The following is a 27,721-nucleotide window of genomic DNA, read 5'->3' on the forward strand; positions in this document are numbered from 1 at the left end:
GGATTTTTAAAGTGCTTGGGCCGTTTTTAGAAGCAATAGAGACCAAAATGGAAGTACAAAAATGTGCAAAATGTGAATAATAATAAAATAATTTATATTGCTATTTTCACCCTGTGGTTTATACTATAGTGTATCTATTTTTTACTTAGCTCAACCAATTCTGATTCGTTTTTTTTCTTTAAAATCGCTGAATTTTCGCATTTTCCCATTCAAATGCTCAGAAGCGAAGTCGGTGAGGCAGCAGCGAGTTCAGCCTCACCTGCGATTGCGCAACCTCACGCTAACTGCACTGCCTGCCATTATATGACAGCCTGTTCGTCCTGTCTGTACGCCGGCAATAAAATGGCTAAAAACATTTAATATATGGACTGATTTTCCATAATTTCGCTTATGTATATAATGTACAGTGTTTTTTGTCACTRACTGTGTGTGTATCGTGTTTTGTGTGCGGAGGAKCGATAAGAAACGGCAGAGAACAGACTCGAGGTGAGGCAGGCAGTTCTCTTGCCTCACCGCTGGGGGCGCTCATGATCCCAGATATTGTGACTGCACAACTGCAGAGTAAGACACAGTGAGCTAGCCATGGAGCTAGCCACACAGTATATAAGTAAAGTACAGCGATATATTTGTTTTCTTCTGTCTTCCAACGTCAACATGAAAGACTACATTTCTACACTTAAACAGTTTTCTAAAGTGGATTTTCAATTGAAGAGGAGATGATAACTAAAGGAAGACCAACACCGGAGCTGAAAGTTTTACTTCAAGACAGTTTGATGATTCTCAAACCGAGTAGAAAAGACATGCCGAGGATCGACTTGGCTTTGGATRAACGGATATTTTTGTGCAGAATTAGCGGTGCATGGATTTCATTGATAAGTAAAGGTAAGACAGCAATAAGATGTTTTTGTTTAGTTTTTTAATGAAATGTGCGTTTTGTGGGCTACAGTTTGTTTAAATAATTCAGTAAAGTAGAAGCGGTAGCTAATCTACCACAGCAATTATTTATTAATGAAACATTAAGCTTAAAACGTACTACAACAACAGACTGAATGATCTGTTCTGTGTGCAAAATTCTGGAATGTTTTTTGGTGTTAAATCCTAAAACATGAAGTGGCATTGTTATCAGTTGCTATGGCAACGAGTCTGCGTAGCTTGGCGAATACAGATCAATTTGCTGTGGATCACAGCACGAAATTAATACATACATTTTTAAGTTTCACTGAGTTAACGCGGCTATGGATGACATACAAAAGATCTTTTTGCCCCCCAGCGTTGTGTGGATGCGCGAAATTTCCGTACGTCCAATAACATGGATGGTGTCTAAGTCATAAGTCAGTGCCTCACCAGCAATAACCTCACCCCACGTCAATATATATATATATATATATATATATATATATTGGCTTAATTACTCCTCCTTTCAGAAACCTTTTATTTACTCTGTGCACCCCAGTTAATTGATTACTAAATTAATTCAACATGATTAATCTGATTACTTAAGGCTGTTCTAAAGTGCTTTTAAACAAGTTAATTTTGTTTTTTGTTTTAATACAAAAGCAATAATGAAGGTAAAAAAAACTTGATGCACCATATTTTTCCCATCACTAAAGCCTTGAATTTTAACAGGCATGTGTCGAGTTTTAAAATTTATTGTATCAGTTTCTATTTATAAATGGATAAAATGTGTAAATATTTACCATTGCGTGAATGAAGAGTAAAGATCATTGATGCTCTGTCAGCAAACCTGATTTAAATAAATTAAAAAGCTTCAACTCTTAGGAACATCCCAGTGAATTCACAGTTTCCACGTGGCTCATGCATCGATTTTGGAAATCCAATAGACGGCCACGCTTCTCTCTCATTACCACAGAATCAGGCTTCATTGATATTCATGGTGAAGTATTATGAGAATATAAATCGTTTAATCTAAAACTTTTCATTGAACCCTGTCAAGAGTCAGACCCTTTCCTCCAATCTGTGGGCAGCTGGACGAAATGACAGATTAGAAATTACTCTTTGTTGTGAATCAGCAGTTTCAGATGGGTCATTTGCATGTAAAAAGACTGTCAATTTACTGACACGGCAATTTTTCAAAGTTTAAGGTCCCGACTTCAACCGAAACACACACAATTCTCAGCGTAGGTTGGTACTTTGTCTCCATAACGGCATGAAAGTCGTGTCTTTCTTGCGCTCTTCCTTTTATCAGATGTGAAGGATGGGCTGCAGGTAAAAGCTATAAGCGTCTTTGCATCTTTACTAAATATAAAACAAGACTGAACGTTCATGTGTGCAGTTTTGTGGGAAGACTCTATATTTTCCCTGCAGCAAACTAAAATCGGTTTGGATTCTTTGTACAGAACCGATTTAGAAGACTAATGCCCTAATGGTGCTGCTTCGAAAAGTAAACAGGTCCAACTTAAACGCTGCCACATGTCACAGAAATTTGCTTTATGTGGGAGTTCAAAGACATAACCAACAGAAATGGCATCCAGAGCACATAAATGACTAGACAGTTTATTCCCTAGGTATTAAGGAACAATAAAGACAACCTTTGATTTAAGTTTGAAGCTGCAAACTGAAATTTCCCCAAGTTTTAGCATCTTGGAATCTGATTAGTTGATCAGATTCACCACTCAGAAACCCTCATTCCAGTACGGCTAGCTGAGTCTGATCAACAGTGATCAATAGTAGCTTTATTGGAAATATATTCATATATTAAATAAAAAAACAGCTCAAATTAATCAGCAAATAAAGTTTAATAAATCTCTTTAAATAATTGCAATTAAGTTAAATTAAGTTCTTTTTTATTCCATTAGATTTCACTTATTAATTTGATTGGGTTCGGTTCGATTCAATATATTTGATTCCTTCTTATTCATATTAACTGATTAAATGGATTTAATTTTGTTAGTTTTCATTCAACTCTTGTATTTTTTCCTCTTTAATCTTTTAATTTCAATTGAGCTCAGGTCAATTTAATTTTACTTTTTTTCCAATTTAGACCGATTCTTAAGTTTTATTTATTTATGTATTTTTATTATTTTTTGTTCAGCTTGGTTAAGTTTATTCTATTCAATTTGATTCAGTTCAGTTCAATTCTAATTTGTTCTTTTTTATTGCGCGTACAGATAGGCTACATGTCCATCTTAGCTAGCAGATAAAAGCTACATTAGCTAAGCTAACTTCGCTAATTCGGCAGTAAGTACTGCGGTAAATATCGTTGGTATTTATCTTACTCAAAAACTGAAATCAAGTAGTAGTTGTAATGTACTTATATTGTTTATAACAGTGTTTTTCAACCTTTTTTGAGCCAAGGTACATTGTTTTAATTGAGTAGGAATCAAATAAATACAAAAATGTATTTTTATCACATTTTACATTTATTTCAAATTGCACTTAACATGTCCACTTCAAAAATACACCTGAACAGCCACAACAATGTGGTGTTAAATTTAAAGAAGTTGTAGAAAACGTCAGTGTTTTACAAACTAATCCACAAGCATCTTATAGCCAGAATACAGAAAATAATTCTTATTCTGAAAGAAGCAATAATATTTGGGAAACATTTCACTTCATATTCACTGTTACAATATGAAGAGTTGCATGTACAAAATGTCMATATCTGTATATTTTACCCACCTGGTGTGAAACCTGAGCATGTTTGGATGAAAACAGCTGATTTTCTGGCAGAAATTGAAGACAAAGCTCTTCCTCAACATCTCAGTCTCTCTCTGGTTTTAGTTTTTATAGTAACCAGGCTGGAGAAGCTCATTTCACACAGACATGTTGTGGGAAATGGACTCATGTTCTTTCCAACTACTGCTGAGCTTCTCTGTCTTTTCCATCACTGTCATCACAGTATTGCTAGATTCAATGCTATCGCAGCTACCTGTAACATTCATGTAATTCTCGTTGTAATGTAAAATGCTCTGTACCTACTGCCATCTAGTGGTAAGAACATTACATGATTACGCCGCTGCTACTACTACAGCAGACACTCRAAGATGGCATTATTTGCAGATAATTCATTTTCAAAAAATCTTTGAAACCAATTACCGTATTTTTCGGACTATAGAGCGCACCATACTAGCACYCTCAATTAAAAAAATAAAATAAAATAAAAACTGGAAGCTGCTCTCGGTTTTCCATTAGGACCCAGCAGAGGGCCTCGTCCTAATAAATCTGCTGGACGCAGCACTCCGTCTCCAAAGTCAAACCATGGTTTCGTTCACACCGAGTTTAAGTGCAGCGGCTCTATTTCCCTCCTGTAGTGCCAGATCGACAGCCCTCAACTTAAAAGCTGCATGATATGAGTTTGAAAACATTTCTCCGTCGTGCCTGCTGCTAGCATGTACTTGTTCTAAATGAAAATTAGCCGTTCTTCTTTGATTTACAATTTTGACTTCTAATGATTCACTTCCTGCTAGGTGGTTGAAGAAAAATACACAGAAAAGCCACATCGGGCTACAATCCGCATGGTTCAAAGCTTAGGAAAAAAAGTAGCAGCTTATAGTCCGGAAAATACGGTACAGTAGTGAAATTGAATAATTTCCACGGCACACCTGACGATCACTCACGGCACACTAGTGTGCCGCGGAACAGTGGTTGAGAAACACTGGTTTATAAGTTAGATGGGAACAAAGTGAGAGTGAGTTCTAAGCTTGTGGCTTCTTCGCTGTTGTCATAGCAACTCCATAGCAACTGACACAGCAGTTAGTTCCGGATTCCAAGATGCCAAGATGGCTGTCAGCTACGGAGTTACAGGAAGTGTGACGTCACATGAGAACTATCTAATTCAATTGTTTTAAATTTAGCTTAACTCAAATAAACTTTATATGCAAAATGTTAATAACATAGTAGTTTTTACATGAAAAGATCTGCCTTTACACACAGAGACAATTATTATGTTTTTGACGTTTTAATGATTTCCAACAGTTTAATTAAAGAAGATTCAAACTTTAATATTTTTTATGAAGTCTTCTTGAAGCTTTGGTGAAATTTACATGCAGGTCTGATGCTTTGGTTCACATCAAATAGCCACAGAGGAAAGACCAATAGGGCTTTAATTAGATCTGATCCAAAGGTAATTACTTCGAACAGCCATTTGAGCTGACAGATACTCTGATAGCGCTGAATGGAGTGTGAGAGTTGGATACGGTGTTACATTTTTATCTTTTATCTCGGCTGAACTGCGGACGGAGCGCGTGGGCAGCCAGATGCCTTCAGGGAACTCTCCCAGTTCAACATTTCATCCTGATGGGGCCCAGCGATGTTGGAGGGGTCAGCGCTAAAGAGCGATGGGACAGCGGAGAAAGAATAGAGTAACACCAGGTGAACATAATGTCTGTGGGAAAAAAAGGTGCAAAGAGGGAAGAGGATGAAAAGTGGTGCAGAGAGAAAGAGTTCAGGGTTAAATGAGGAAAGTAATTCAAAGGAAGAAAACAACAGAGCTGCGTTTGATCTGCCTCTCAGTAACATGCACCCATTCACATTCGATTTACTGAATTCATATGCGTCAATTTCACCTCCAAAAAAAAGAAAAGTTTTTTGTTTGTGATGACTAATTTGAGTGGAGGAATATGCAGAATTTAAATTGTATCAAAGCAGTCAGATGAGAAGAGCTTTTCTGGTCTGAAAGGTCGCTATGCAAAGTAGAAATCAAGTAAACAAGGATAATCATCAGGTAGAAAGCAGAGCTTATTCAGAAGGTTTAAGTGAGAAACTCAGACTGTAAACAGTAAAATAGCTCGTTAGCAGCCTATTTAAACCATCTCAGCTGTTTGGAGAGTAAATGCAAATTTCATGAATTTCAAAGAACTGATTTTTTTTCTTCTGCTGAATGCAGACTTCAATAATATACTCTTTTTACTATTATCTACATAGAGTGCCAGTCTGGCCTTCACTGGGTGCAGAGCATTCTGCTGAGTTATTAAAGCCATTATACCACACATAATTGCACACTTGAGAATGCAATACCCTGATAAATGTAGCATGTAGCAGCAGTAACACTGGCAGGCAGCAGCATTATGATGAGCTGCAGAACTGGTTGGCAGACAAAATTAAAAAACCTTAAAGGTGCAGTACGTAACTTTTATTTTACAAAATGATTTTTTTTTATACATATTTGTTAAAACTGTCACTATACTGTGACAGTTTATGAACATCTAAATTTTCTCCACTGCTGTGTCTAAAAACAACCAATCAGATCCAGGAGGCGGGTCCTAGCGCTGTCAATCAAACTCATGTACTTGCTGCTACATGTGCTAATGGCGGAGAAACAACTTACAGAAAAACAGCTCATCATGCTAACCAGCCTTAGCATTCATGTCGGTGAACCAGCTGTAGCTCAGTACACAGAAATGTGGAAGGTGTGAGCAGTGCATACATGAAAATGATTTACAGGGCCAAGAATGGATGTATTTTTTTATTTTAAACCAAATTATATAATCTAATGAAATTTGTATTTTGTATTTATTCCGGTCATATTTACTGTATGTCAAAATATTTTTATGGTCAGTACTGTTAAAGTCCAAAAATAATGACAAAAAATATAAGAAAAGAGGCTGAAACATAGAAATTTAATTGTACATTTATTTATCAGACGTTCAGTTGTTGTTCAAATACAGAAAAAAAAGAATAGGAAGATTATGTTGTAGGAAAAATGCCACAATCTGATGGAGTTGAATGCAGTGAATTCAACACCTTTGATCCTAACATACATGCACTTTTCATGCCAAAGTGACACATATTCTTCAAAAACATAAGAGTTGATGTTTCACAAAGTCTACCTCTGATTTTCTGACATTTAGACCTGTTTAACATGCACATTTCAATATGAAAACATGCTTGGAAAGAATGGAAACAGCCAACAGACTCAGAAACGGTCTCTGGCGGAGGTCAAGAACCACTTTTCAACCGGATTATGTATTTTATATTTGGGATAAATTGATGTCTGAAATGGTAATTGAGATCTGGTGGCTGCACTTTGGGATGATGACAGAGAAAAGTGTGGCATATTGCAGAAGGTTCAGCTTAAACAAAGAGAGCCCAAAATATCACAGTAACATTGCCAAGCTGAACATTTTACAGTCCTAAAACCTGTGAATATGTTAAACGTGTAAATATACATATACTTATAATGCCTGTATCAAAATTCCAGTTTAGTTAGGTAAAGTCAAACACCCTGGGACCAGTTTAACCTTATAATAGTGTTTCCATTGAACATAACTAAGCTAGACTAGAGGGCTGGGATTTTCTGCTCCATTCAACAATCTCATTATAGTGGAAGGAGAAACTTTCTCCACTTCTTCTTGAACTTTGTGACCGCTGTGCTATCAAGCCACTTTTGATCAAGCTGCATATTTTTGGTAGATTTTTATTGTCTGGGTTTTTCCCCAACAACCTTGACAGAAATTGTACAAGTTTTCTTGGTGTTTTTAATTTTTGACAGATTTTTTGCTCTGTTGTTTCTGTTAAACTGAGGACATCGCTGTTGCAAAAAGCCATGTTCCCAAAGGCTGAAGAAGCGCTTCTTCAAAAAAACACTGAGGTGGGACTGTCTAAATCTATCAACACCAAGTCATAACCATATGACAGCCTGTCAGTGGGAGTTGAGCGACTGTGCAGTAAGTCCCCTATCTTCATCAGTCATCCGGGTTTGGGCTGACAGACTACCTATCACCAGTGCCAGATTGTATCACAGAGGCATCAGAGGTTGGTGAGGCAAGCAAATTGGGCTCAGGAGAGAGATCTTTCACTGTGCGGCGGACCTCGTTAGACCCGGTGTTATCCAAAAACAAGTGACATGACCACAACGTCTTTAACACAGCATTACACAAGCGCTTGCTCCCAAAATACAGATTTAAAGAATGGCTCTGGAAGTGGAAAAAAAAAAAAAAACTGCCAAACCTTGCACTCTGCTCATAATGCTTTTATTTGCTTTATGTTAACCCATATTATTCTTGTAATTTTTAACTCATGAAAGTCATTCTAAATTCACAGTTTGAAAAGGATAATATCTACCCACTTGTTGGCTCATTGTTGTTCTTCTGGTCATGATGAATGTCATGACAAGATAGAATAAAGATAGACGAGCTAATCCAACCAAACAACGGCCTCATTAACAGCAGATAAAGACCTGATAAAGCGTTTCTGTTTCCATTCTGCCACACTCAGTCAACAAACCTCAAAGACATCTCAACTTGTCTGCTTGAGGCAAAAACTCATCCCCATATTTCTCTTGGCATTTCCTCTTGGCTTTATTTTGCTTTTTTATTCATCAGACATTGCAAAGCTGCAGTCAACACCTACGGTTAATATGTTGTGGCCAGGAATTTGGTATAAAAACATAACCAGAGCCGCATTCAGAGGGCGGCCAAGCTGATTAAATTTTTGGTCTGAGCCCAGATTTAATTATGTCCCAGTGAGCGTTTCCTTCTTGTCAACACAATTCTTTATTCCCAATGCTTACATAAGGTAAGGACAAAAAGGCATAAATCCTAATACTTTTATGATACAATATTATTCAGTATTAGAATATGCATTCATATGAGGCCCTTTTGAAAATAACAAGGTTTAAACAGGTATTAAACGTACCTTTAATTTAGCCCACATTTCACATGTGTAATTATTCAATATAATGCAGTGATAAAGTTCCTGAAATAAATGGGATTTTAAATAATATTCTAATGTGTTTAATTGGTCTGTATAATACAGAATAATGAAACAAAATAGATCTGTTTCTCTTTTTTTCCCAGACTGACTTTGTTTCTTATCTGTTCTGGAATTTCTTGGGATCGGAAAATTACGTATGTTTTGCTTTTTGAGAGCTGTTGCTCCACTTTGTGTCTTTGACAATAAGTTAATTTTGTTTTGGTGTCAGGATAATGAGGAGTTTCAAAAACGTCACAAATAAGCAGGCACTGCCCTGTTACCTAGCAACTCCAACACATTTGGTCAGCTGGTTTTGTATGCGCTGTACAATGGCTGCTGGAAAAGGCAAGTGTTTTGTTGTCGACGTACCATCCAGAAACCGTTTGCTACTTTTTTTTGGTTGTGCAGGAGGCTCCACTTCTGCTTTTCAAATATGTACGGTTGTATAATTGTGCATCTGATTGCTGACATTTTCATGTCAGAGTGTAAACAAAAGAAAACATCCAGATGTTTTTTGGCAATAAGTTCCAAATGTAAATTTATGAGTAAGCAGACACTACCTCATTACTGACCCTATGAATCCCAGCCTGTTACCTAGCAACCCAAGATGAGCTCCACTGTGTTTGGTCAGCTGGTTCTGTATATGCAGTACAATGGCTGCTGGAAAAGACACTTGTACGATTGTATATTTGCAGTCATGTTCATCTATAAGTGTACATGTTGAGTTGGGGGCGTTAATAAGAGACTGAAATATTTTTTTTTGCGCAAAATAATGTAATGAACTTGTTATATATAGTACTAATGTAAAACATGTTCAAGGAAGCACAATGGGTCACCTTTAAACGTAGTCGGGGTCATGTTTTCACATCGGGCAAGATTGCATTGGAATCTGTGAGGAGTTTTATAACATGTTGTGTTGGGAGACTTTTTAGTCTGGTATTTCCACCTGAAAACGTCCCAGCTGTAATATTTTGGTTGACACGCCGCCCTCCCCCTGTAACGCTCCTCCTGTCTTATTTCATGAACAGTTGGAGTCCGTTCGCGCTCGCTGTGGGGAAAAACGTGTGTGAGGTGGAAAATCCCCCTCTATCAGATTTCACTTGCTAATTTCTGAAGCCCTTTCTGGCCAGGCTGTGTGTCGATGCACCGGACCGGGTCAGGCGGGGCAGGTAATTGGGAGACGTATAGAGAGGAGGATTGCAGCTGACAGATCATTCATCCCCATTTGCTTAATAGTAAGCGAGTCTGGTTACTGTGAGTACAGCATGTCGACCTCATACAGGGAGAAAACACTCCGTCTCTTTTTCTGCTTGGCAGATTGAAATGTATAATGTTATAAAATACTATATTCCTCATGATCTGCAAATGTGTGAAAAGAAAACCAAGCATAAACACGAAACCTTCTGTTATACATGCACTTCAAATATGGCGGAGATTGAGTTTAACGCTCAGGATTTTCATGAAAGTGAGAGAAAAAAAATCTACATTTTAATTTCAGAAAGCTTCCAAATCCTCTCCTTATGTGTTTATTCATACATCTGATGGAAATGAGATTGAGTTTATAAACCTCCTTAAAGATGCCTTAAGACAACTTGCTGAAGAAAAAAACCTCCAGTTTGCTGTTAGTGTAGAAAAACTGCTAATCTTGTGGCTGATTAATCCCAAATGTGATTGAAAAGCCAGATTTCTTGTTGGTTAATGATCCAGAAATAAAACATCTGTCACAAACTGCAGATATTTCAAACTGCAGCAGCAGCTTTTTAAGGAAAAAAAACCCTGACAAAGACGAGTTTAAAACATACCTTACTGAGGAAAAGGGCTAATGTTAATGTCTGTCCCATTTTTTGAATACCTGTTTTATTCCATCCATATAATGTGGTGCAGATGGTGATAAATGAAAGGGAGATGTTTCAATTTATGACCAGAAAGACTGCGATAAGTCAAAATTAGCATCGCTTTGCCACAGGGACGTTTTTGCTCCAACTTCAGAACTTTGGCAGCTTTGGAAAGAAAAAGTACATCCAACTACATAATGTCTTTACAATCCCTCTGGTGCACAGTTTGCAGTTCGAATGGACTTTATTTACTATAGCTAAGGACATTTTTTTTTAATTACTGTGATTATTGTTGATCTTTGAATTCAATTATTCCAGAAAGACATGCTTTCATTGGTACTGGACATAAAAAAAATTAAAGTTTATATTGTGTAATTGCAAATAAGTCTTAACAATGTAAGTTCTGGTATGTTTAGTCTTATAACATTATGGTGCGCTTAATTTGTAGTCCGACTTCTAAGATGGAAAAATTAAACTGGATTCCCTCCCAGTTGGAAAGTTGGACAATTTGAGATCCAATATGGCCGCCCTTCGCATCAGCAATAGTTAGCTGAAATGTGAAAATATTTACTTTAATGGACACATTTTAAATGTATACGCGGATCTAAATTGTACAAATTAAAAGAGATCTTTACATTGTGGAAATTACATCTTAAATTATTAAAGAGGGACTTTAACAGCGGTTACTTCGCCATATTGAAACTGTATCCAACTACGTTAGCTGGAACGCTTTTAAAGCTGCGGTATGTGACTTTTATTATATTTATATATTCATTACATATTTGTTAAAACTGTGGCCATGTCGTGACAGTAGGTTATGAGACAGATAATCTGTGAAAAGATCAATCTAATCCACCTCCATCTCAAGCTGTTATTTCCGTCTGAAGAAATTCACCGCTCCTGGTCTAAAACAACCAATCAGAGCCAAGAGGAGGGGCTTAGCGCTGTCAATCAACCTCATGTTCTCATTGCTAAATGTGCTAGTGGCTAATGAAAAACTTTATTGACCGTCATCGGTGGCTATGCTAACTAGCCTGAGGATTCATGGTAGACTATGCTAGCTGAATCTTAGCAGAGAGCAAAAAGGGATGAGCAGCGTCACACAAGGTTGTGACTGACAGCGCTAAGACACACCTCCTTTGGTTGATTGTTTTTAGTTAGCGCTGAGAGAAGGCAGAGGAGCTTGACGTTTTTCTCAAACTGTGACAACATAATAATAGCTTCAACAAATATGTAAAAAAAATACTTTTTATAAAATTTGCATACTGCAGCTTTAAGGATCACTTTCTCACCTTAAATGAACCAGACATGTAAATAGATGCTTAAACGTCTGACTTTATCTTAAACACCTCACTCAGATTCGAAGTGGCTAACTTTAAGTCTGATTGATTTAGCTACAACTTCTACACTGAAGTGTTGTTGCTGTGACATAATCTCTGTACTGCATTCAGTTCATATTTGTGTGCTGATTTCTCTCTGCTTTTCTAAATACAATGGTTCAACACGAACTCCCCAACTATCTCCATGCCTAAAACTAACCAGCTCCACATTTTTGCAAATGCAGGAATGTTTAAGTAGAACCGAAGTCTCTACAGCTATGAAGGTTTACATATGATTATACAAGGATTTTTCAAATGGTATGGGCTTTTCAAGTTGGAGAGCTGAAATCACAGGCGGTGCTTTATGCATAAGCAGCTGATTTACACCTCCACAAGTATAAATCTTAAAGCTATGCGTGCATACTTACATGCATAATGAAGAGGTTTGAATTGCACACCAGTTAAACAGCATTTTGTGTTTGGTTTTATAGATTGTAAAGCAAAATATGCTGCAGATTTAGTGGTTCAGTGTTATTAATTTACAGCAGCAGCATGAACTGGAGTAAATCTGTGCAGAGCTGAAAGGTAACATAACAGGAATTATAGTTTTTAAAGACTAGATGAGTGAGTCTTATTTAAAGGAATACATAATTGTGATTCATCATCATGGGTTTATTGTCTTATTGTTGGGGAATTTTCTGCAATACTGTGTAAAACTGTAACCTTTTCCTGTTTTATAGGACTTTTATTCCAAAATAAAAATGTGAAGGCTTTAATGTTTTCATTTTAGACCTTTTGTTTTGCCATAAATTGTGCAGCTTTATCCAGAGAAATGACAAACAAAACCTTGTGCAAGAAGCAATATAAGGAGCTGGGTTTGTTTTTGACCCGTCTATCAGGCGTCTGCGGTAAAAGTCAGTGCGTCTCAACCGCCATCTCAGCTCATCGCTGTCTTGTTCTGTCACATTATCTGGCAGCGCGGAGCGGGCAGCGGCGGCCGTGCTGAACTTTGAGATGGACGGGCCTTCTGCGGCCTGTCAGATAGCATCCAGCAAATGACCTGCTTATTCTCCAAGCGCTGTCGACACTCGGCCGCTGACAGAAACACATCAGAGGAAATCAAAGAGGAGCGGGCGAATGAAAGCAGACACTCACAGGCAGCGAGCTGGGGGAGAAGAGAGATGCATTTATTCACATAGATCAGATACCTTGAGTTTCGTTAGGCTTCCTCAGAAATCGAACTGGACAGCTTTCAGCTCTGCAAGCACACAGGAAACACACAGCTTCTATCTGCAGGACAAACAGGTCCATCGGCAAAGATTTTAAATGTTGGACAAAACACGTTCCATGATGTATTTTACCCAAAATCATTCTTAGATGATGAGATTTTACACTCGCACGTGAAAATAGCTGCAAACACATGCGCAGTTATACAACTGTACGTCTTTGAAAAGCATTAGTGGAGCCTCCTGCACAACCAATAAGCATGCAGCAAGTGGTTTCTGAATGGCAAGTCAACCAAAAAAACACTTTTCAGCAGCCGTTGTACAGTGAATACTGTGGAAAAACATGCTGACCAAACTTGCTGGAGCTCTGCTTGGGTTGCTATGCAACGGGCTAAAACCAACTGCTCCCGCCTGCTGATTTGTGACGTTTATATTCCAAAGATTTTTGAAACGGGTCGTTTTCCAGACACCAAAAAACTTTAACTTATTGCGAAAAAGCAATCGGCTTGTTTTTTTTTTTTAAGCGTTGGGCTGTTTTTAGAAGCAGCGGATACTCAAATGGAAGTAAAAAAAAAACACGCAAAATGTGGATTTTTAAAAAAGTTCCCCTTTAAAAACATTCAAAAGCTGAATACGTTCATATTTACAGTATATCTTGAACCACATGTTTTAATAAGTAAGGTAAAAACTTCAGGAAACATCTTAATTTAATTTGACACCACATGCACTGCTGCTGCGCCAGTTTCTCAACAAATGGTTGCTAGGTAACCAAAGAATGACTGAGTTGCTAGGTAACCAAAAAGTGAGAGTTAGTTGATTCCACCAAGACTTGAAAGGTTGAGGTGCCTATTGCAACATTGTTATTTATTGTGTTTAAAAACGCCTTACATTGGTTATAAATGAAAACAAATGTAAAGTTTTGATCAAATTAAGGAACAAAATCTCACTGGACTTACTATTCGAGGCATTTTTCTCTCTTTCTGCAGGGCTCATGTTGGCATTTTGATGAGGTCGATTACTTTCTTTTTTTTCCATCCACATCAGGGTTGGATGACTTTTTGTGAGCTGCAGTGTGTCGGAGGCTCTGAACTGCCTCTTTCTGATGATGGGAAGATGTTTACGTGAGTGAAGAACCCGCTCAAATGTTGCCTTTTCTCAGACAGCAGATTACCGAGTCCTCTTTCCCCCATCTGATCGGCGGCGGTGGCTCTCCTGCTGCCGCCGCCTCAGGCCACAGGCTGTTTCAAGGCAGACAGCTCATCAGGATGACTGACAAGCCTTTGCGCTGCAGCTTGACCTGCTGGGGGAAAAATTGCATATTAGAGCTCTAGGAAGTGATTTGAAAGATGACACTGAATTTAAGGCATATAATGAGAACGTGCTCTGTGCATCGCTGCAGGCTTTCAGTGTGGGCATTCGCTTGGTGTGTGTGTGTGTTTTGGGCTGATGTGTGCAGAGTGGATATGCTCCCTCAGCGCTTCAGCGTCTGCCAGGCGAGGCTCAGTGGGTGGCTGATGAGTGTGGAACTTAGGGGAATAATCTTTCTCTATTTCAAAGAAATCAATAAAACAAAACAAGAAAAACAAGAATTCTTTCACAAATGCGTATAGATTTAGACACATGCTCAAAGAAACATTTGGATCCGTCGTCTTAGCTGCTGCATTTTTCTGAAAAAGTATGACAGCGTATTAGTGCCGTTGTAGATAGAAAAAATAAAATAAATAGAGAAAGTTTGAGATTAATTTCAGAATTTTTCTAGAAAGAAATGGAAATTTCTGAGCTCCAAATGTCAAAAATTTGTGAGAAGCAAAAACTGAAATTTTGAGATTAATTTCAGAAATTTTCTAGAAATAACTGAGTTTCAAAACTTTCTGAGATCAATCCCCAAATTTAGATTTTTCCCCCTCAAATGTTAAACTTTTCAAACTCAAAGATTTCCACGTATTTCTCAAAAAATTTCTGAGATTAATATCAAAATTTCTGATTTTTTTGTTCAGAAATTTTCATATAAATTATTTTTATTTGAATTTGGGCCAAAAATCCCGCAAACTATTGTGAGGAGTTTGTGGAGGGAAACCCAAAACGTTTGACCTGTTATGAGTCCATGATACTGACCAAATGTTATGCAAACCTACAAAAGTAAAACGTTTAAATTTCATTTATTTATTCTTGTTTACTGGCATTTAGCAAATACTGTATAAATAATTTAGGTAATTTTAACTAAACCAAAACAAGAAAAGTTTGGTCTGATTTAACTTCAAACATTGAGAAAAAAAATTCACCTGTATTTAGAAATATTAATTGTGCCCTTTTTAAATATATTTATGCTTGTACGTTGCTTTTTTTATTGGACTTACTGTTCCATATAGTCACTCCACAGGTCGACATGCGTTTTATTAATTTTTTTGTGTGTTTTAAAAAATTAATTTCTCCTCTTAACTTGCGTCCTCCTCCTTTCTGTAAACAATTCTTGAATATTTTTGGGTCGTAGATCGTGTTTTCTGTGCTGATTTGAATTTCTTCAAATCTAGAAATTCCAATGCGCATGATTTTTATGAAAAGTGGGTTTGTGTGTTCGCGGTATCTGACTTTAATTATCCTTTTTGCTGAAGTGTGATTATTGGCTTCAGAGTACTTTTGTGACCCCAGACAGAGAGAAAAACGATGCAGCAGTTTTGGATGCAACATGTTGCTGATTCTTCTGAGAATTGCAGCTGTTTCCTGCAGACTCCTTGTTTCAAAACCTATGGAACAATGTACGTGTGTGATTGGAGCTTCTGAGCTACTAATAAAGCAGCAGAGCTGGAAAAAAAATTACAGCTTTATTGGGAATTATTGATGATTCTCCACAGATAGGCAATAAAAAAATCTTATGTGTTTTTTCTGGATTTCTCCTTTACGTGCGGTCTCATCAATCTGGAGTTATTTCACAGCCTCTGCTCTGGAAAGAAAGGAGGAATAACATATTTCTATCCCAGTGCATGTTTCTAGTAAGAGGTCACTGATCTCTGGTCGCCCAGATGTTTTCAGCTCGCGTTAGCTCAGGTTTCCAACGAGCTGCAGAGAAAAAAAAAAACGTTTTCACGGCCAGCAAGGCCGGCCAACATCGTGTGTTTTCTTCTTCCTTTGGTGAGATTCACGCCACATAGGAAGCCTGTTTTCAGGTTTTTTTGTTTGTTTTTTCTCTGTGCTTCAGCAACAAAGTGTGTCAGAGCAAATCAGAGCCCCATGCTGTGTTAATAAGATGCAGAGGTTTCAGTGTTTTCATGTGCAGCTCAGTTCATCCCAAGGTGAAAGGTTGGGAGTGGCTCACTTTAACTTTTGAAAGACAAATATGTATTTTAAGCTGCTTTTTCTCACTAAAACTCACTAAAACATTTAGTAGTTTGAATTTGGATTTAGTAGATTATGCTAATCTATGCTAATTTGTCCTGACTGTAATCATTTCTACTGGTTTTCTGAAGTCCTTAAAGGCTTTCTTTGGGTTTTTAGACTCTTTGGACTTTCTGCTTTTCTGTTCATTTTTGTCCATTAGCTGATTCTTCATAGAGGATGTAATTTAATATTGACAAAAATATCTATTGGCTGATTATTTCACTTACAAAGTGACATTTTTCCCACGTTTTATCTATATAAGTTAAATAATCTGCCAGTGAAACTAGAACTTAACAATATTAGCAAATTATTTACTTGAAACAAGCTCCTATATCTCACTGAAAAGTTACTTGTAAGTTAGTTTTGTCTTATTTCAAGTGTATTAAGATATTTGCACTGGAGACTAGACCAAAAATCCATCCATCCATCCATTTTCTTTCACCCTTGTCCCTCAGTGGGATCGGGAGGGTTGCTGGTGCCTATCTCCAGCTAACGTTCCGGGCGAGAGGCGGGGTCACCCTGGACAGGTCGCCAGTCTGTCGCAGGGCAACACAGAGACACACAGGACACACAACCATGCACACACACACTCACACCTAGGGACAATTTGGAAAGGCCAATTAACCTGACAGTCATGATTTTGGACTGTGGGAGGAAACCGGAGAACCCGGAGAAAACCCACGCATGCGCAGGGAGAACATGCAAACTCCATGCAGAAAGACTGGGGCCGGGAATCGAACCCAGAACCTTCGTGCTGCAAGGCAACAGCTCTACCAACTGCGCCACTGTGCAGCCCCTAGACCAAAAATACTTGGTAAAATTTTGTGTTTTTGCAGTGCATCTACAGATTGGAGCAACATTTTCATCTCTGCAGAAGCAGCTTTAATCTGTCTATAAGGAAGCATTCAGACCAGGCTTCTTTAGTGCGCTTTAATCAAAGTCCAGTTCGTTTGTGGAGGTGTGAATGTGCTGATGAATTCTGATCCGTCTAAAAACCTCGGTCTCAGTTAGGTTGAAGTGAACTCAGCTGCGGTTCAAATGACTATATGAATGGAAAGCAGACCAGAGACCGCTCCAAAAGGAGGAAGTGAACTGTAGTACAGGGCATTCTGGGTAAATACAAACATAATACACATGTTAGCCTAGCGCTAGCAGGAGAAATGGCTCATGGACAAAAAAAAAAAATCCTACAACCACTAAAATCTGATGCTGCTCCATTTATTTTTACACTTTGTGAAGAAGGAAGTTGCGCTCAGTGTCTTCTTCTGATGGGTCAGTGTTGTTTCCTTCAGTGGTTCTTGGTGCAGCGCCCCCACAGGCAAGGAGGGGAACAGGTTTTTAAATCAGTTTGCATTATTTAACACTGTGCAGTGTGAAAGCGAACTGCAGCAGCTGAAAATGTAACAGATTTTGGAATCTGATCGAACTGAATCTACTGGACTATCTGGTGTGGAAACAGCCTAAAGGTTGCAGGATTTCAGAAACGTGAATCAGACCATTACAAAAGTTATTTTCTTAATAAATCCAGTGGTGCTTTTAGCTTCATGTTTGTTTAAACTAGCAGATCTATCTTCCTAAATCTGCCACCTTTTGGTGTGGAAGTCTTTATTTAATTCCCCATTGGATCAGTAAAGTATCATTGAATTTGAAAGAAATAGAATTTCGTTTGCCCCTCACACACGTCAGAAAGTTTTTCTGTGTCGAAGCCCCCAGTTTGACCTCAGTTTGACCTCAGCACTTCCAGATAACTCACTTTCCTTAATTACAAAATGAACAGAGGAAATGGTTACCTGAAAATGCTTTGCTATCTTCTTATTGCTTTCCCTCTCCTTTATTGACATCAATTATGTTACATTTCTGAGGGGCGGGAAGCTTCTGCTAATTGCTGAGCCCAGATATGGAGGCGCAGGAGACTATTTAAAACTTCTCCATTTTGCTGTATCACCATTTCTCTCTGATTGTCATTGACAAGGTGTAATTTGTATGCGCTAATGGTTACAATCGCTCCACAAAATCGCCTCTGTGCATCTGCTGACTTGGGAGAGTTGATCAGCATTATCTACTGTAGAGATGTAATTAGATTAAATCTCTTGCTTATGTTTGCTGCAGAGGATTATGAGTGTGTTAAGAGAACTTTGTGTGGCTTCCAGAGGCATTGTCAGGAATTCAATGAAACTTTTTTAATTATTGTTTCATTGTAGCGAGATTTGAATTACAAAGCCAGGAATATTTATTATAGCAGAAAGGTAGAGTTTGGATTTAGTCACAATATTAAACAAGACAAAAAGGTGAGATTTATAAATAAAGTCATAAAAAAGATGTACTCACAACAGATTATTCTTTAAAATAAGAGCAAGTGCTTGTATTTTGAAAGAAATTATCTTTTTATTAGCTTATTTTGTCAAAGTTTAGTTCTTTTTTTAGGTTGGAAAACATTATACATGATAGAGAAACTTGCTTTTCTGGGCGTTTGTACTCAATCAACAACTGTTTCCGTGACATTTTATCTAATCATTTAAAATTATAACGTTCCCTGCTCCAATCTTCTTCTTCCAGCGAATTTTTATTCAGATGTTTTTTCCGTTTCTCCTCTCCTTTAGAAATGCCACAGCTAATGTTTTGAATAAATTGGTGCCGCTCTGCATCTTCCAGTCAGTTTCTAATCGGAAGCTGCACAGTAAAATAACGAAGAACTGGATCTGTCATGTTTCCTTTAATGTCGCTCGATATATTTCTGCTAATTTTCTTCATATACTGCAAAAACACAAAATATTACCAAGTATTTTTGTCTAGTTTCTAATGTAAATACCTTCAAATAAGACAAAACTAACTTTTCAGCAAAATATAGAAGTATGTTTTACGTAAATAATGAATTAATATTGATGAAAAATACAAGTTCCACCGGCAGATTATTTCATTAACATAGAATGTCATGTTATAAGTGAAATGATCTGCCGGTGGAACTAGTATTTTTTATCAATATTAATTAATTATTTACTTAAACTTCTATATTTTGCTGTAAAGTTACTTGTAAGTCAGTTTTCTGTAATTTCAAGTGTAATAAGATATTTGGATTTAGGCAGAGAAAAGACATTATTAACTGCGACCAGACAAGAAAAGTTGGTGGAATCAACTCACTCTCTCACTCTGTGGTTACCTAGCAACTCATTCACTCTGTGGTTGCCTAGCAACAACTTGCTGAGTAACGGCAGCAGTTAAAGGTGATTCATAACTAGTTCATAAGCAGTTATGAATCACCTTTAATCACCTGTTCAGAAAAACAATGGTGTGGAGTTACAATTGGATAAAAAAGGAAAGGCCAAGCAGTATTTTAGAATGAATCAATAATTATTGATATTGACTGATATAAAGCACTTACTGTGATGTTTTTCAGCCCTGACATTAACTTGTGATATTTAACAGCCTTTAATAACTGATGTTAAGGATCAGATTGTTTTATTTTTGCTCCTTCACCGGGGCCATCCAGAGTCTGATTTAGGCTGACCTCTGGTTGCTCTCAGTCAGATGACCTCAGCCAGGCCTCAGCTGACTCCAAAGCTGACCCCAAAGCCTCCCACCCAGCTGCTCCTTACAGACACCGGCGTTCAGCCTCTGTTCCAGGTTTACGCTTCCAGCTGCACCTGATTACTTTCTGTTTGCTGAAATGTCTCTTTGCCTGTTTTTATTAGTTGGTCATTGCTGCTCACAATTAAAACTTCAAAGACATTTCTTCAGGATAAACGTAGGGAAAAGTACCGGTGTACCGTAATGGTAGCACTTTATTTGACTGACGTAACACCTGTCATAGACGTGAACGACTCTCTGTGAATGTTTATGACGGTTGTTATGAAGTGACATTCGGTAAATAATGATATTTTTAATTCAATGTTGATGCTTTAAAAGTGTCATTATTTACCAAATAATGCAAAGTTCACACTTTTAATGCAGCTTTTAATGTAACTTTGCATTAAAAATATGATTATTAACTGAATGATGCTTCAGTCATAAACATTCATGAAGACCTGACACATTTACTTGACTGAATTATTGATTACTTTTTGTAGTATTTTTACTCTGTTGTAGTTTTTACTTTTCCTTCAGTATTTTAGTCCATAAAACATCCAAAATTTCCATTTAACTTTATATTTTGGTCCATCCGATAATATAATGTTTACATATTAAATGTTTTGATCAGTTACTCAATACCTGAGTAGACTTTTTTTTAAGCAAATACCTTTTTACTCAAGTAATTCTTTAGATGTACTTTCAGAGCCACATAAAGACAATTACAAAGTCGGCCTTCTATCACCTGAAGAACATTTCCAGGGTTAAAGGACTAATGTCTCAGCAAGTAGGTAAATGTAATTGAGTAACTGTAACTAGTTACTACCAGCTCTGCGCAGACCCCTCCAAATAAGAACCTCCTGGTTCTTTTTGGGTTTCAGTTCAGTGTAAACTCTGAGATGTTTCTTTAAACTAGCTAACATCATTGCACTCTGCTGAACAATTGTCAAGATTGATTAATCTTCCCACGCTGTGCCAACACCTCTCCACTTTCTCCCACCATGAGGCCTCAGTGAGAGTTTCCCCAGTCAGGCGGACCTGTTTGTTCTTTTCAGAAAGCGAAAAGAAAACAGACAAATTGGAGTTTCACAGACGCAGGAAGCTCAAAATGCATGTAATTTCTGCGCTGCAGCGGCTCTTTTGTGTGTCGCATGTTCTGCCGACGGACATTTTTCTTCTTCTTTTGTCAGTGAACAATGAGTCCATCCAGCTTATTATCTGCGCAGCAACAGCTTGGTATCACTTCTGCTTCATATCATGGGGCTGCACTTCAAAATAAAACATCTGCCGAGTGTTTGTGCTCTGCTTTGCTAGATTAATGAGCAGAGAGTGGAAAAGTGAGATATGAGGTTAGGCTGGACCCGAGGTGCGACACGCCGCCTGCTAGCCGCCGCGCCGCCAGCAGCGGCGAGAAGATAAATGAGCAAAGTTTGTTTTTGTCAAGGAGCTTTCTTCCCTCAAGCAGAGTTATTCCGAATGTACAACTCTTAACGCGTGTTTATCGCTGAATAATGCTGGGTAAACGGTTTCATTATGTGGGATGACCTTTGTTTATCCGGCTTTGTCACAAGTCAGAGTCCTTTACAAAACATTATGACTCTTGCTTTCTACAGAAAAACGTTACTGTGTGGAGTGGAGAGAGCGACTGCGAGTGGTTGGGAAGAATACTACAGAAGAGGATTAGAGCTGCTGAAAGAAGAAAAACAATTCAGTTTAAATCCCAAAAATTCAGGCGTTTCTCATCATTTTATTGTAGAATTGATTTTTTCCCCTCTGAATTAGGATTTTTTCTCAGAATTCTGATTTTAATCCCTGAACTGACACTTTTTCTCAGAACTGATATTTTTCTGAGGATTCTGACTTTAATCTCCAAATTATGACTTCAATTTCCAAATTTTTTAATTTTATTTTCAGAATTCTGCATTATGATTTCATTCTCAGTTATTACCTTTTCAAGATTGAGTTTCATCCCAAAATAATGACATTTCCCCCCCAGAATTATGACATTTTTCTTAGAATTCAGACGTTTCATCCCAGAAATCTGACATTTTTTTTCTCTCAAAATTCTGACTTCCATCCATCCATCCGTTTTCTTTACACCCTTGTCCCTCAGTGGGGTCGGAAGGGTTGCTGGTGCCGATCTCCAGCTAACGTTCCAGGCGAGAGGCGGGGTCACCCTGGACAGGTCGCCAGTCTGTCGCAGGGCAACACAGAGACACACAGGACAAACAACCACGCACACACACACACACACACACACTCACACCTAGGGGCAATTTAGACAGACCAATTAACCTGACAGTCATGTTTTTGGACCGTGGGAGGAAACCGGAGTACCCGGAGAGAACCCACACATGCACAGAACATGCAAACTCCATGCAGGGAGATCGGAGCCAGGAATCAAACCCAGAACCTTCTTGCTGCAAGGCAACAGCTCTACCAACTGCGCCACTGTGCAGCCCCAAAATTCTGACTTTAATCTCTGAATTCTAATTGTGACTTTAATCTCAGAATTGTGGCCTTTCTTTCTTGAAATTCTTACTTCAATCTCAGAAAACTCAAAATTCTGATCTTAATCTCAGAAGATCAGCCTCATTAAATCAGAGCAGAAACTCTCCTCGAAAAACTAACTATTCAGCAAATCTCTAAGAGGAAACAATACGTTAAAAATTGTGATAATGTGAGGATATTAATAGCTAGAACATTTTTCCCTTTCTATCTAGACTATTGTAGTGAAAAACACAGTTAGAGGCAATAAGGGAGAATCATTTGAATGATCCCCTTGAGGACTTTGCCAGCAGCCATTACCCTACGGTCAGTAAAAACTCTCCGTGTGGCTGAAAGAAGCACTTAGTCCTGTGAAAAAGCCTGAATTCACCCACCGAGGTGAAAGATTGACACACAGCTTTCCAGATCGCTCCAGGCAACCTGTTTTCTCTTCACAGCCCAGCGAGCGTCTGCGTAGTCAGGTGGATTTACAAGTCAGCTTTAGCACCGTTTTAATTAGCCGGCGCTTCTGTCTGTCTGTCTGTGTCCGTCCTCCAGATGGACCCGGTGCAGAAAGCCGTCCTCCATCACACCCTGGGCATCCCTCCCACAGCCAAGAGGAAGCATGTGTCCTGCAGCGTCTGCCAGCTGAGGTTCAACTCACAGGTGAGCGACTCGAATATAAATTCTCCGCAGAATCAGATTCCACAAAGGCTTAATTTGCTGGGCTGTTCGGCCCGAATCGCAGCTGCATTGAGATGCAGATCAAGTGTTCAGTCCTCTGTAGGCGATGATGCTGACTGAGCAGCAGACAAAAGAAACCTGACAGGTAGGCACTTTGTGAAGTTTATGAAATGCAACCGGGAGCACTTTCATGTTTTTTTATGAAGTAGTAGATTACTCTGCTGCTGAAATTGCGTGAGGAACAGAAGTGGATAAAGAATTTTTATTTATTTATTTTTTTTTACATGACTTCAAAGACATAAAACTTTTCTGCAGACAGACACCAGCCATCACACAAATTAATCCTCACTGGATGGTTTGTGTTGACGTGTAATTTTGTACGTGTTTGTACTTCAGTTTGGGTTCTAAAAAGAGACCAATGCTTAAAAAAAAAAAAAAACATTCAGTTGGTTTTTAGCAAACATCAATTTTTATTTTTTTTCTGGTGTCTGGAAAATGAGCCGTTTGAAAAAACCTCCTGCATGTAGCGTCACAAATTAGCAGCCACTAACTTTCACCTGGAAACCCCAGCTAAGCCCAGGCCGTTACCTAGCAACCCCAGCGTAACTCCGCCCATCGCCTAGCAACCTAAACTGAACTCCCACTATAATCTGCTTTTGGAACTATTCTTTTTCATTAATATAAGACATTATTGACTCAAAACTGGCTTCTATATCTTCCTGAAAAGTTTTGTCTTATTTCAAGTGTAACTAACTAGAAACTAGACAAAAAATACTTAAGATTTTGTGTTTAACAGAACTAAATGTTTTTTTTCCACAACTCTTCTCTCCAAAAATGAAACTGCACTGCAAAAACACGGTCCAGTTTATAGTGCAAATATCTGAAGTAAGGCAAAACTAACAAGCACATTTTGAGCAAAATGCACCAAGTCAGTAATTACTTAATACTGATGTTGATTCACTTACTAGTTATAAGGCAATTAATCAAGACATTTTCCCAAAATATTTTGTTATACTGGCAGATTATTTCCCTTATAACAAATACGTTTTCGTAAATATTAAGGAATTATTGACTTAAACAAAGCTCCCATATTGTGCTGAACAGCTGCTTTTGTTTAAGTGTATTTTGTGTTTTTTGCAGTGTACTTTTATTAATTACGAATATTCAACTTTTTTCTTTCTTAAACATAAAAGTGGGATTTTTAACATTATTAATGAAAACCACAGTTAAGGTGGGAGTTGAAGGACTTCTTCTTTCTGTTTGTTGCCATTACTTCATGTTTTCCCAGAACATCACCACAGCAGGTAGAGTTTATTAGCATATTTCCATATTCAGTGTCTTCTACATGCTCGAGTATTTTAATCAAATGCTCGGCGTTCGCATTAACTCGCTAAATCTAACCAACGTTCGAGCGCCTAACCAAGCAGATGGGTTTCGATTTTCTCCTGCACCTAATTTCCATACCACTTTGGAAGTAATCAAAAAAGATTTAAAAAGAAAATCAGTGGTGGTGCATGTTGTTAAATCAGAAGCATCCCTAAATGGCAGTGTCACGGCACCTTTCATTAAGCAGTAATCAATCCATTTTCAGCGCTGAACGGGCAGGTGATTACTCAGGACGGGATTATTATGTTTTACAGAGGAAATCATATCTAAGGACTTGTTGACTGTTCTTTTTTGGCCTTCGTTACAGAAAAAGGCTGCGTGTTCAGCTGTCGGCCGTGACGAGTGGACGTAATTGTTTAAAAAACTTTTTCACTACCAGACGGATTATATAATTAAATTTACAGGAGAAACGAATTTGACATAGTGTGCTAAATAACATTTTATGTTCCTGTTGATGAGCAAAAGCTTGAAAGAGATTTTTTTTTAAAAACTGCTTTTTTCAGTTTGAGTCTTTTTTGAACAACTGGAAAACAAACTTAATAGTATCAGTTTACAGATTTTAATAAATAAGTTTTCTTGTTGATGCAGGAAACTGAACTTGGTTGTTTTTAGTTTTAACTTCTAAACAGCTGGAGTGGATTTTTATACCTCTAGTTTTTAGGTTTTAACAACTTACTCACTGATTTTTTATTATTATTATTATTATTATTATTATTATTATTTCAGTCATCTTCATTTCACAGTTCTTTCCTGGCTTTCACTTGTTATAATTATTTCTGTTTACATCATTATCATTTTTAGATTATAAAGACGTCTGAGAATTTAATGAACATCAAATCTATAAAAACACTAAATCATAAAAACACTAAAAAAAATTAATCCTCCACTTTAACTGCAAACATGTAACTTTTTCCATTAAGCCTCAATAATCAGCATCACTCTGTAATTAAACTACCACCAAATGATGTGTATTAGTGGAAGTGAACTCCTTCATATTTGATGCATTAGTTATATTTGCTCCTCTTTTCTCTTTTTGTTCTTAGATATTTGAGTTATCAAAATAGACAAAAGGTGCTAAATGTGCCTTTTTTTGCTGAAAAAATATAACTAAATTCTACATTTTCTGTAAATAAATCAAATTTTTGCTTTTAAGAATGACTGAAGTTGCATTTTTTTTTATTGTTTCACTGCATTAAAAGCCTCAAATTAAATTTATACCAATGAGTGTATTTCAGCTCATTAAAGCAGCTGTAAATTCAAATAAGCTTATGAGATCAATTAGATAAAATGATCTAATTGATCATTTTATCAATTAGATAAAATGATATTATCTAAATATGAGATATTTAGATAATATACTCACCAGAATAAGCTTATTCTGGTTAGCTGTTACTCACCAGAGTAACAGCTAGTTTAGTTAGTTTTTATTTTTTACTGATGCCAACTGCGTGTTTTGACTATCCCACGACTAGAGAAGCTGACTGTTTCTCCGTGTTTGGTTCTGGTTCTGCTCTGCATCCAGAACCAGAAGACTTGAGTGACCTGGAAGTTTATGCTACTCTGAAGGTTCAGGCCCAGATTTGGGGCCTGATCTTTAGTTTCTAGCTGTAACAAGTAAAGCCTGGTTTGGGAAGTAATTAGTTTCATTTACTTATTTACTTGAGTAACTTTTTTTAAATGTACTTTTAGAGTATTTTTACTTCTTACTTTTACTTGAGTAATTTTATTATGAAGTATCTCTTCTCTTACTTGTGTAAAATTTCTGGATTTTCTATCCACTGAATGAAAAAAAACTGCTATTTTTGTTAAAGTTTTATAAGTTTTTTATTTAAAGAAATTGATTGGGGAAAATATTATTTGCCTGATTTTGTTATTTTTTGTTGCTTATATGAGTTATTGTCATTTTGGTTGTTAAAATACCAAAATTTCCACTAACTTTACATTTTGGCCCATCTTATGTAATTTTTACATAAGATGTAAAAATTACATAAGTTATGGCACCAATTCAGAAATGAACCAATTATTTTTGAAAGTTTCACTTGCCAGGTCCAGAGTTTTTGCTCTTATTCAGGAAAAAGAAAAGAGCAAAATATATAAGGTAGGCAAATTGTTTTTTTTTTTATTTCATTACATCACTGTATTATTAGTGTGGTGCAAAAACCCAGCAATATGCCTGGTTTCCATGAAAGATTTATCCTGCATAAACACAAATCTCGCTCTTGAGTCTTAGTGCATTTCTGATACAACCCTACAGCAACATGCAGGAATAATTAGATTTATCCAAATATATAAATGATGCTCAGCAGGGAGCATGTTCTGGCTGCTTGCTTGGACCAGAAGAAACCTGTATTTTAGGAATGTGTTTATTTTTATTTGCTTCACGAATCATTCTCGACGTTTCCGAGTCTCTCAGCGTCTCAAACTTGCAGCCTCTAAAGCGCCATATTTATGTCTCGTAGTTATGACTTCCTGAAACGGCTACCTGTGTTTATTTGTTGTGAGTTGGAGTCATTTTGTGGGGTTTTATCTCATCCACAGGTGTGTGCATTGCAGCAGCAGTAAACTGGGAACAATCCAAATGACCTCCATATCTCATTAATGCAAGGAAAAGAGCCGCTATAGATTTCTCTTGCACCCTTAAAGAAATCTATTTCCATAATTTAGAAGCTCAGGACTCCATAGACTCCAGGAGAGTGTTTATATGCCCGGTGAATCTGGGTCATAAAGATTTATGACCGGCTAAGAATAGTGGATAAACTCAGAATTACAAATAAGGGAGGAGGATGACTCCATAAAAAGATAAATAAATAAGCAAAACCATCAAAAAAAAAAAAAAAAAAAGCTTTTATCAACAGATAAAACATGAGTATAACTCCTTAAACAGGTTTCCCTGTCCTAACATAAGCACTAAAATAATATTTAATTTAATTGGCCAGATTAATTAGCATCTCCTTTGGGAACAGGAGATTGTTGCATTTTATTTTTGCTCTTTAATGAATTACATCATCTTAGTTTATGGAGTATGACGTGTTATGGCTGGATTTTCTGCTCATTGCTTTATGTTTCATAAAGTTAATTGCTAAGGTTTGGAACAAATCATGTTGGGAAAAGGCTTTTGGGGGTTCTCTCTGTGGTTTGGGATTTTAGTGGATTTTTATTGTTTTGGAGCAATAATAGTTTTTAGCTTTGTTCT

The 27,721-nt window shown here is 37.4% G+C and overlaps 1 protein-coding gene across 3 annotated transcripts in view; it reads left to right on the forward strand.

Moving 5' to 3' along the window:
- The window catches only part of znf385d (zinc finger protein 385D), a 105,720-nt gene that overhangs the window by 44,177 nt on the left and 33,822 nt on the right, over positions 1-27,721 (forward strand). For all 3 annotated transcript variants that reach the window (XM_008430995.1, XM_008430994.2, XM_008430996.2), the window contains exon 3: positions 23,017-23,124. In XM_008430995.1, the coding sequence (XP_008429217.1) occupies positions 23,017-23,124 (108 nt within the window). The remainder of the gene's footprint in view (positions 1-23,016; positions 23,125-27,721) is intronic.

This window comes from Poecilia reticulata, linkage group LG16 (assembly GCF_000633615.1).
Source record: "Poecilia reticulata strain Guanapo linkage group LG16, Guppy_female_1.0+MT, whole genome shotgun sequence".
In the NCBI taxonomy this organism is placed as follows: Eukaryota; Metazoa; Chordata; class Actinopteri; order Cyprinodontiformes; family Poeciliidae; genus Poecilia; species Poecilia reticulata.